The sequence below is a fragment of the Nelumbo nucifera genome, chromosome 1 (genome assembly GCF_055504915.1).
Source record: "Nelumbo nucifera cultivar China Antique chromosome 1, China Antique-T2T, whole genome shotgun sequence".
Classification (NCBI taxonomy): Eukaryota; Viridiplantae; Streptophyta; class Magnoliopsida; order Proteales; family Nelumbonaceae; genus Nelumbo; species Nelumbo nucifera.
Window position 1 is genome coordinate 144291021 of NC_142649.1, and position 11676 is coordinate 144302696.

An 11676-nucleotide genomic window follows, 5' to 3' on the forward strand; every position below is an offset into this window, starting at 1 on the left:
TATTATTATTATTAGTAATTATAATTAATACTTATATTAATTAATATAATTATATATTTATATTATTATTATTATCAATAATTATAATTAATTATTACTAATAATAATGATTTCTGATAAAATTTAATTATTGATTATAATTACTTACTGATAATTAATTCCTTAATTATAACAATGATAACTATTACTTTGGAATGTTAATTAATTAATGATAATTAATAAGTATTTTAATAATGTTAATTATTAATCAAGATAAAATCTTTTTATGTTTACATTAATTTTATAATTAGTGTTACTTATTATTATTATTATTATTATTATTATTATAAGTACTTATAATCAATACTATTATTATTCTCCAATAAATATTTCATTTGGTTAAAGTTAAATTATAAACTTTCAATTATCCATTATTGTTAAACTAAAAGAAATATAAAAGCAATTATTATTTCAGGAGTTAACTAAAAATCATAATTATAACAGATTAATTATTTCATAATAATAATAATAATAATAATAATTTAATATTACTGATTTCAAAATCAATACACACATAATAAGAATATATTATTAGTAAATAATAGTACTAATAATATACTTATTATTATTTCTGATTTCATAATTATTAATATATTATTAATCTATATTACTCAATAAAGACATGGAATAAAAAAATATTCAAATTACTACTAAATGAATTAACTAAAAATCTATGAGTATTCTAATTGGCTTGAATTTGACACATCAACATGCCCAAAATTATAATTTCAACCTACATTTCCTATTTCTATCTCCCAATTCCCATAATTCAAACAAAGCATTATGTTATATACATGTTTCCCTACCTTTTTCCTAAAGATAAATTCTAGCCAGTCTACTATGGGGAGCTTAGACTTAAAATCCGTAATCATGATCGACCAAAAGAAGCGTTGCCACCTAACTTGGAGGTGACTTCCATACTTAGGATCACATTATTCTCCTTTCTTTCATATTTCCTCTATTGGATGGGCTTTAGAGTCTTGATTAAATTATTAGTTGATTGTAGCCATACATGATGATTTGATTGTATTCATATATTTTTCATCTCTTACTTCAGAGGATGGATGCATTTGCAAATATTGTTTAGCATGGATTGTTTTTCTTAGCATCTCTTTGAATGATTTTCTTCCTTATTTGCCTCTTTGAATGGATATCATTTAAATGCTTTTTATCCATTCATATGTCCCTAAATATTAAGCGGTATTGGTGATATTGTTGTAAACATCCGTCTAATTTCGCTATTTTATAAATAGATTAATGATTTCAAAGTTATTGATACTTTTTTGGGGGTGGGTTGCTCAACAGGACATTGATTTTTTATTGTTAAATAGTAAATTTCAAATTAAATGATATTGTAGTTGCCCCTTACTTAGTATGGGGTCATTGTCTAGATAAAACATGGTAAGTCTCTTAAATCAAATAAATAGACTACCCTAAATGTCTATTATAAATAATTAGAAAAATGAAATAATTCAAATTAAATCAAATAATTACTTGCTGAAAATTACTGAATTAAGTAAATAATAATAACAATCAATTATTTATAGAAATAATTAATAATAATAATCAAGTACTTAATTAAGTAAATAATAATAATCAATTATCATTAATGTTTATTCAAAGAATGCCCCATAATAATTACCGAATACAATAATTAAACCTTAAATAAGAATCAATATTTATTAACAGTCATTAAAATTGTTAAGCCAAATCATTAATGTTTATTCTTAAATTCAAAATATGAATTAACAAATCTATTATATAATAATTATAGTCGGTTGGAAAAAAAAATATTTTAAGTAAATATTTAAATAATTACAAATCTAGTTAATATTATTATTATATAATAAAAATTTAAAATTAATTACTAAAATAATAATAATAATAATAATGGTTAAATTAAAGTAATAAATTGTTCAAATTGAATTTAGTGACCCGTATAATTTTACGGGTTTGATATAAGGGTGAAATTATGTGGACCCGTAAACTCTATGAATATCTTAAAAAATGGCAGTTTATAAATAATAATAAACGTTGTGTCTACCTGATCCAGACTGCCTACAACCAGCCGGAATAAGTGAATAACCTGGCATGAAAATTCTCTTCTATGGCAAGGTGGAGCAGCAAAGTAAAAATTGTCGTAGCAATAGTGAACTCAGACTGTTATAGGGCATAGAAAATCAAAATGCGACGTGGCCCATCATCATTGGATAAGGTCATTAAATATTCCTTCCCTTCAGAAACTAAATTCAATGGAAATTTCTTATCTCCTTTAATATGTACCCCAGAGTCCGTTAGAGCTGCTCCTTTTTTGACAATCCCCTCTATTTTTCTGCTTAGTTGGTACTGCAACTTTCGCCAATTCGCCATTACAGAACCGAAGACTACCTCCATTGCCCGCAAGAAGCCTGATACAGAGTAAGATCCTCCTCCTCCTCCTCCTCCTCCTCTTCTTCTTCTTCTATTTGAAATGTTCATCTGCTCTCAGAATGCTGAAGAAGCGGAAGACTAACGCAAATGCTACCGCAAAGCAGAAGTCCAGCAAGACAGGATCCGGTGCTCCGAAACGACCGGCTGGAGCGTCCCTCATATTTATGTAATTTATTTTTATTCTTGCAATTAGGACTTTTTGGTTGATTTTTAACTATATTTTTAATAGTTAATTAGTTTGATTTTCAACTTTTTTGCCTGTGTTAATGACAGGGAGGAGTTTAGGAAGGAATATAAACAGAATTTTCCAGATAACAAATCCATCTCTGCTGTTAAGGATCGAACTCTGATCTACATTGTTGACGTTTGGTGTGGTTAAGTAATTCAACAGCCTCAATTACACCACCAAAACTGCTACATTTATTATTTGGTATGAATGTTGTAACAGTCACAATTACACCACCAAAACTGTTGCACTTATTGTGACTCCTCCACTTCCCTATTTTTCTTCTATAAAAGCGATGCCTCCTGAGGGTAGTATGTGTATGGATAGAGAGCATTAGAAGGCTGAAAAGATTGGGAGAATTTCATCACCATCTTCTGACAAGATCTGCTCCTACTCTGTTTGGATCGTTCTTCTTCTTCACTGCTGCCATTAAGGGTTTCTCTCACACCAACTCAAAACAGTCATCTATGCCCTTTTTTGAGTGCTTCAAGGCTTTGTTAAAGGCATTTCGGCACTAGTAAGGTGGTCAATTTGTAATTCTCTCATCAAGGACATAAATAAACATGTTTTCTTTCTTCTCCCGTGGATATAGGTCTCTTTGACCGAATCACGTAAATCTGGTGCCATCTTTATATTTCTTTTGCTCTTATTATTTGCTTTATAATTCACATATTCTTCAATTATTTTTTTCTTGTTTGTCATACTAATTAATCGGTAATTCAGAGTTTAATCCTAACATACATTTATATATATCAACTCTCGATCAAAGCAACTAAATATTGAACCGGTGACGGTAAGCATTATCTAATCTCAAGGTTAAATGCATTTTATAAATATCAAGTCGAAAATCATATTTAGTATATTTCATGGATTTGTTCAAATTTGTGAAGGAAAACAGCTAGTTACTGCGCGTTATTATATTGTTATTGCGTATTTCCTTCTTTTTCTGAAGGCCTCTGATTTATATATTTTTCATTTTCAGGAAAAAGCTCCTTACGTTGCGAATGCTGCCAAGAGAAAGGCCGAATACGAGCAAGCTTTGGAAGCATATATAAAGACAGTCGTAATTTCTTTTCTATTTCTTTTTAAATCTTTAGTGTTCTATGCTGTTTTTGTCCTCATATTCTGCTTCTTTCCCCTGAAATACCAGAATGAAGTTGAAGGAAAAAATAACGAATCAGATAAATCGACTTCCAAGGTACACGACGACGAGTGACGGACTAATCAGTTAGGGAGGTCGATCTGCTCTTGGGATTGTATTACGGTGCACCTACATGTTTCATTTCTGATCAATCACAAATTCACAACCCTGTTACATCAAACAATTGTTTTCTAGCATTTTTGGCCAATTACTAAGCAAAAAATCTGGGGCAGATCTAGGATTCTATCACTGTAATTCAAGTAAAACAAATATTCAGCCGAACTCATTTACATTGGACGAATTCAGTACACAAGAGGATAGAAACTCGTGATGTATAAAAGTTAAAACATGGAACCGGTCCCTTATTAGAGTTGTTACTGTTAAAATCCACTGAACCATCTTGTCTTGAAATTAAGGGTTTGATAATGAATGGCCGTGATCATCCAATTACTTTGACTCCACACTCAAAAGGTCGGCCTAGTATACCATTTAGTAATGGATTCTGCATCTTATATTCTTAGTATCATACTATCATCATACACATTTTATGGACGATGGATTTACCTTTTCCGTCTTCTGTTCTTTTTGCAGGAATAAGTTGTGGTTGTAAATAAAGATCAATGCTGAATGCAAATGGCATAATCTGTAAGTCAGTATAGCGTAGTGGACCGTAATTTAGTTATTAGCTTCCTTAACGTACTGAAATGCGGCTTAGCCAAGTGGATGTTCCTTTGCGATCCCACCTGCTGACTGTTGTTGTAGTATAGATTGTCTAGTACCAGCTCAAAATTTAAATGTTGTGGTGATCGTTCTTGAATCTTGATTGTGAAGGCTGTTAGCAATCACATTTCGTTTGTTCTGCTCTATAATCAGATGCTAACATGCCCTTCTACGCTGATATGTTTTCTTATTTTGTGGACATTTCTTCTTTTGCAACTTAACTAATTAGATAGTTATAACTTAGAACATACAAGATATTGTAATGGCCTTTTCGTGGACAGATCCGGTCTCGAGCCCATGATTCTCGTTTTAGCCTTGCACTAAAAGGCATTATCGTATCAAAAAACAAAAATGAACTCTTGATGCCAGAAGGGTATGATATCTAAGAATTTTTACCAATCCAAACCCTAGTGAATTTTGATGAATACCATGATTGGTTTATTGGTTACCATTTCATGGTGGCGTGATGCTAGTCGATTGGTTTTTAATATTTTAGGTATCATACCTTTCGGGTATCATAGTCGGATTCATTAAAAAATCAAACAAACAAATTATAATATTCTCTATCAACTCTGCCAAGTTTCAGTGGTGTTGGAGTTGTCTCCTGCTCCATATCGCTTGTTTATGAAAGAAGAAACCATTTGCACTAATAATATCACCTTTTTTGCTTACGCTGCATTTGTCTACTTCTTTTCATAAAGGGAAAATTCCCATGTATTTTGGGACTAGTGTCACTTTGGTTCCTTAACTTTAAAATGTGATAATTCAGTACTTAAATTTTCAAAATATATCAATTTAATCTGTTAATCAAATTGGTATTTGAAAAGATACAAATGCCCTTCGAGTGCTACCTAATTCTCTTTATCAACCATCCAAATGTTGACAAAAAATAAACAGTCCCAAATCCTTGTCTCTTCTATTCAAAAAAGTTGGGGCATGTCTCAATGAGCACTCTAGTAACCCCAACTTTCTCGAATAGAAGAGGCTAGGGGTGGATTCGAGCCGACCCGAACTAAATACTATCAGGCTCGAGCTTGATTTTAAGAAAAAATATTTTATAAAAAAATAAAAAATTATATATAAAAATATTTTTATTTGATATTTAAAAAATTAATATAATATTTTTATTCTATATATATTATTTTCTATAATTTTATTATATATATATATTCGAGCCGGTTCGCGAGCCTCACGAGCCAAGCTCTAGTAGGCTCGAGCTCGGTTGAAACTGAGCCGAGCTCGTGAAAAGCTCAACTTGTTGCCACCCGTAGAAGAGGCAAGGATTTGGGATTGTTCATTTTTTATCAACATTTGGATGGTTGATAAAGTTAGATGACACCTGAAGGACATTTATATCTTTTCAAACGCCACTTAATGGTTAATTAACGAATTGGTTAACAACAGGTACTGGATTGACACATTTTGAATATTCGAGTACTGAATTGTCGCATTTTAAAGTTTGGGGACCAAAGTGGTACTAGGCCCAAAGTATCGGGTATTAATCAAAAATTTTCCCTTTCAGAAATTACTTGTTTATTTTTTTCCTAAGGCTTAGTTTGGTAGGAGTATAAATACAAATTAGGGGTGCAAGTTGGGCTGGTTGGGCTGGGTTTATGGTCAACCTAGGACCAACCCTAAAATTTGGGCTTAAGGCGTGAGCCCGAGGTCAAGCCCGATTTTCCCAACTCGAGCCTAGCTCGCTCTGTAATTTGATGCACTCGGGTTGGGCTCGGGCTTGGGCCCGGGCCAGGCTTGAGTTGGTCAATGAACTCACTTTAAAATTATACATATATAAATATATTTATGCAAATATATATACATATATTTATGTATGTATGTAAAATATCTATACAAATGGTATATATACGAATATGTGTGTATATATATGTAAATATTTATGCAACATTTACATACACACACACACACACACACACACACACACACACACACATATATATATATGTGCATAAATGTATATAATTGGGTTGAGCTCGGGCTGGGTTCGGGCTACCTAAGGGCTAGGCCCAAGCCTGGCCCGAAAAATAAAAATGCCAACTTCTTGGGCCTAAGGATTGAAAATCCAAGCCTAACCCATGTAAAATTCCAGGTTGGGCTGGTTCGGGCTTGGGTTAGGCTCGCCCAAGTTGCATCCCTAAAACAAATATGTGCAATACAAATACATACAAAATAATATAAAATACAAGGTTTTTTGCTCTACAAATTTGTATTTGTACTCCTTCAAATTTCCAAATTGAGCCTAATTAAAGAACCATCGATCTTAGTTGAGCAAGTCCCCTTACGCCAAAGAGGTCCATGATCTGAATTCTATTCATTTATAATTGGACCAAATATGAATTTACCCCTATCCAATTCAATATGATCTGATTCGATTCGGTTTAAATATATGTGCTCATATATCCTTAAAAATTATATTATATAAGTTGGTCTCATCACTCATGTTATATTTTTACTAAATTGTCCTAGGTTAAAGTTTTATACAAGTAACCTTCAAGTCATTTTGTTCATAAAATATAATATAAAAGTCATTTTTAATTCACTGTATTAATAATAGATAATATTTTGATCCTTTTTTGGCTATTAGTTATACTATTTAATATCAGATTACAATCCTAATTCATTTAGAACGCACTAGATATCCGATGGACATGATCGGATTTGAATTTGAATGTAAATAAATCAAATTCGGATATGCCTATATCCGATTAGATTCGATCTATTTGCAGCCCTACTCCTTTAATCCTTTTCTTGTAGTAGGAGCAAGGTAGCCCATAACGCACCGGCAGCCATTCCTCTTTGCGAAAGCTGTCTAACAACAAAACAGAGAACAGGCCTTGGCAATCAATCGGCTGGCCAAATTTAACAGCTTGCTCAAGTCATTTGTAGAGGTGTTTGAAGTTTGGCACTCGCATCACATGGCCGAACCAATTAAACTACAAGAACAGTCATTTTGTTACGAGGACGAGAGCATTTAAATCAAACAAGATAATATAAGCAAATAAGACCAAGCATCAACAATACTGTTAGAAGTAGAAATTTTTAGCTCAAATGTGCATTCACTAGCCACAACCAAATATGCCGGAATCCCCATCAAAGAAAGCATGGTAAAGTGTAGAGATCAATAATTAACCATTTAACCTGACCGTGAGGCGTCTACAGCCGAAACAATAGCAAAGGAAAAAACGTCGGAGATTGTTCTACATCTCAGATTTTTTAGCCCAGTTGAAATTGGGCTCGCTCCAGGGTTGTGGACCATGTGGTCCAGTGACTAGAAACCTTATGGGTATTGGAAAAATTGGAATTGTGTTTGACATGCAATCCAGAAAGAAATTAAAATACTGAATCTTTTTCTTCCTTTCATAACATTGAATCACTTGCCTGAATTTTTAATCTCTTTGGATCTTCATATTTTCTAGCTAGTGTTCAAGACAAAACGAAGCCCTTTTTGTTTGCAATTTGACGCACGAATTTAATCTATCTACAAAATGAAATATATATAGCAACGTCGCAACACTTGTGACGAAGTTCACGTTTGTGTGAGTGTGACTTGTAGAGGTGTTGGGTTGTCGACTTGTTCAGTCCATTCGGAGTTGGGTTCGCTCCAGGATCGGGGTCTCACCCCAAACCTAAAGAATAAAACCATCTCCAGTGTCTCGAAAACCTTGTTTCTGTCTAAAAACTTGTTCCAGGCGCCACTGACAATACAGTAGTTATTGTTGTAAGGTGGGCGATGGTGTGCAGCATGGTGTGCACGCGAGACGAGCACCCCTGCGTCCTGCAATGCCACAACCAGTGGAGGAAGCCGGCTCTTGGTGCCATGGGCCCAAGCATGGAACTGTTGGCTGAACATGATGCACCCCGAGCAGACTCCTACAAAACCATGCACAACTGGGTCATTGACACCAAGGTCTATAGGGAGAACAACGAACGATACTGCACGGGCCAACGCATACAGATTATTGGCAAATTGGCGCTTGGTTATGGTCCACGGCCACTTGTGGTGACCCTGGAAGGCCTCAATTTGGGAACCAAACACAGGAGAAGAAGCATCCCCATAGTTATCAATCGCCCAATGGTAGACCCCAGAGCCAAGGTCAGCTAGCACATACCCAATCAACCCTGCAACAAGAGGCTCAAACCATGTATGTGACTCAATTGCCGACTTTGCTAGGGAAACCAACACCGAGGTGCACCCGGCTGCAACCCAGGCACGATGAGACCATGTTGATCGCAAACTAGGGTCATCGAGTAGGGGGGCACTGCTGGCACGTCGAGTGGTCGCAACAAGGGGAGGTGATGTTGGAAGGCGTGGTGGTGGTGGTGGTTCATCAAGAGCAGTGCTGGGCGTCGAGCAATAGACACGGGCGGCGATGCGAGGGAGGCCACATGTGTTGCGACGAAAATGGCAGCCCAGTCCCAGATATGGGTACTTGGGGTGGAGTAAGGTGGGCATGGGGGGAGCCGGGAGGGTGGATGGCTAACTAGGAACTGCTCACGCCAATGGACTACTTAAATAGGTGGTAATAGTGGCTGTAGATTGCGTGGGAGGTTTATGGTGATAAAAGCAGTGGGGACCGGAGTTGTGATGTGGTTTTTGTGGTGGTTGCGTGGGGATGCCAGCATCTCAAGTGCCAACGGGCTGACTTCGGAGTGAATCTCCGTCACCCCTTTTTTGGATGTCAAAGCATTGGCATAGGATGATAGGACAACAATAGTCTAGTTGGTTCTCTCTGGCTAGGGAGGTAGCTCCGTAGCTATTCTCTTTCTTTGGAGTCCGCCTGGCTGTCCATGGCCAATCAAATAAGAAAGCAATAGCTGGGCTTCAACGTGTCATGTGTATATAGCATCCGGACCCACCACAGAATGGTCTGCTCTGTCCATGATCACGAAATCTCTACATGATTAGCTTGATGCTAACCATCTGGTTTGATTCTTCCTGGGCTCTGGAATATTCTTTGAAAAACGCAGTCTCTTTTCACTAATTGGTGTAGCCCAATATTTGGACAACATCAGAAGTTTTCTCCAAAATTTGTAAGTTGCCTTCCCATTTTGAGTTTTGAGTCTTTTGATAGAACTACGGCCCAGGCCCACTAATTAAATTCACGTTTCTCATACTTGAATCGGACCGGACTGTCCAGCCGATTGTAACTCAAACATGACTGTTGGAAGAGTTTTACTACAGTCTAGTTACTCACTGTAAGACCAAATCTCAGTCTCTCAATTCATGGGGGCTGACGTTACAAGTGGACAATCTAACAAGTTCTACGGGTATATGGTTTATAAGTGGGCAACTTACCCGGGTAGACTCCAAATCTCCTGCCCACGTCTACTCTCAACACATTATCAACGTGCATTAGGAACGTCTCTCCATGCATAATATTATGTGAGAGGATGAGATGTTCCCCATATGTGATTGCGATGTTATGTAGGTAGATATGGGTAGGAGATCCAGACTCAAATTGATTAGTGTGTATATATATACACGCCAGTTAACCGATAATACCAATTTAATTTTAATTTAAAGAATTGTAAAAAACCAATAGTACCGATTCGATTTAAAAATAATAATTCATGGTTCGATTAACTGTGAGCAACTGAGCATTCCTAATTGACTGAACCTGATAAATTATCCGTTTGAAAGAGTCTTACTATTTATGGGAGTTAACCTTGGCCTCTCAATTCATGGGAGTTAACGCCAAACCTTGGCCTCTCAATTCATGGGAGTTAACGCCACAATTGGGTTTGCTCACAATTAAAACATTGAATGATGGCCTTCAGTGTATTGCCGACTTGCCGTTAGGGATCGAACTTGGGTGGGCTTGGGTTGGATTTTCGTCAATATTTAAATGGGCCCGGCCTAAAGTAATCTAAAATGTCTAACTCAGGCAAACCTGAATTGCACTTGCACCTCAGCAAAAAATTTGATAATGTTAGGCTGTAAGCACACTGATGTGAAGATGGGGCCATAGCAAAACGTGGAACGCGATTGATTTATACGCTTTGAATTTCCTGTTCATCCAATCACATTTTGAGAATATTTATTGTAAATATATATTAAATTCATGGGAAGATGTTCTAAGTGTGCATCTGGATTTTCATGCTTTCCCAATATGTATAGAGTTTTTGCTTGTACTACGGAATTCTATACTTTAATTTGCATGCTAAAATCAGATTAACATTGTTAGGGCAAATTTCTTAAATTATCTTTAGGTAATTGACTAATTCTATTCTTACTGTTTACATATTGACTTAAAGTACCCTTATATTGTTGTTAAATGCTAACAGAAAGAAATAAAATGTTGTATTTATTTTTTATTATTTTTCAAATTTTCAAAATAAAACTCAACCAATAAAAAAATTCAAAATAAAGAGGAAGCTGATGGCATCATCGACAATGTTGTGACTCTAAACCCAGGCAGAGATATGGCCCGACGAGCTCTCTTTTTTTCTCGGACGAGATATCTCTTGATCAGAGAAACGCAGCCCATTATGAGGAAGCAAATGATGAGCTTCACTCCATTGGGTTATTTCTTTCTTGGCTGATGATTGATGTGGATAGATTTGCGGTAATGGGTGTCTTTGGCGTGTCGAAAGAATTCCGATTTCTAAAAGGTGGAAACTTTATTGTTTATGAGTAGAGGAATGCTGAAGATTGAAATCTTGGTCTTTCCTAGGAATGCAGAATGGTGGAGACTCCTTGTTTGACCTATGATGATTCAGATGTGAGCTTTTGATTTTTGAATCTTTCTTGATTGATGGATGTTTTTTTAGGTCACTTTTTTCATTTCTCCCATTGAATTTGATCGAGAGTTATTGGTGATAGTACTCTGATATTGGATTACGAAAATTTTATAATTTTTGAAACACGGAGATCAGAACTAACGGGAATCTTTTAACAAAGAGAAGAGTTTTGGATGGCAAAGGCTACGTGAATCTCGGGTTGTATTGTTTTATTACCCCATTGATTATCTGAATTGGTAATTTGAGCAGAGAGAGAAAGGGAATACAAATGGAGCTTGAAAAATAAATTGTAAATGGTGAGGCAGAGGAAACCAAAAGTCGGAATAGTCAAGATAGTCGAGAGAACTCTGCTGAAACCTCT

General features: G+C 35.5%; 2 protein-coding genes across 2 annotated transcripts; one reads left to right on the forward strand and one right to left on the reverse strand.

The window, feature by feature from the left end:
- Nucleotides 1–2528: 2528 nt before the first annotated feature.
- Nucleotides 2529–3911, forward strand: LOC148803942 (high mobility group B protein 3-like). The gene is made up of 4 exons (XM_088898635.1): nucleotides 2529–2635; nucleotides 2743–2833; nucleotides 3678–3758; nucleotides 3846–3911. Exons 1-4 carry the CDS (start codon nucleotides 2529–2531, stop codon nucleotides 3909–3911), a joined length of 345 nt encoding a protein of 114 aa, XP_088754761.1.
- Nucleotides 3912–7896: 3985 nt separating this feature from the next.
- Nucleotides 7897–9063, reverse strand: LOC104610901 (fatty acid desaturase 4-like 2, chloroplastic). The gene has a single exon (XM_010277745.2). It carries the CDS (start codon nucleotides 9025–9027, stop codon nucleotides 8101–8103), a length of 927 nt encoding a protein of 308 aa, XP_010276047.1. The 5' UTR covers nucleotides 9028–9063; the 3' UTR covers nucleotides 7897–8100.
- Nucleotides 9064–11676: the final 2613 nt, after the last annotated feature.

Bases quoted from the DNA above. Each gene is read 5' to 3' on its own strand.
- LOC148803942 (XM_088898635.1), top strand. From the start codon at position 2,529: ATGCTGAAGAAGCGGAAGACTAACGCAAATGCTACCGCAAAGCAGAAG. The intron at 2,834-3,677 runs GTTTGGTGTGGT...TTTCATTTTCAG, and splicing joins CTCTGATCTACATTGTTGAC to GAAAAAGCTCCTTACGTTGC. The intron at 3,759-3,845 runs GTAATTTCTTTT...CTGAAATACCAG, and splicing joins AAGCATATATAAAGACAGTC to AATGAAGTTGAAGGAAAAAA.
- LOC104610901 (XM_010277745.2), bottom strand. From the start codon at position 9,027: ATGCCCACCTTACTCCACCCCAAGTACCCATATCTGGGACTGGGCTGC.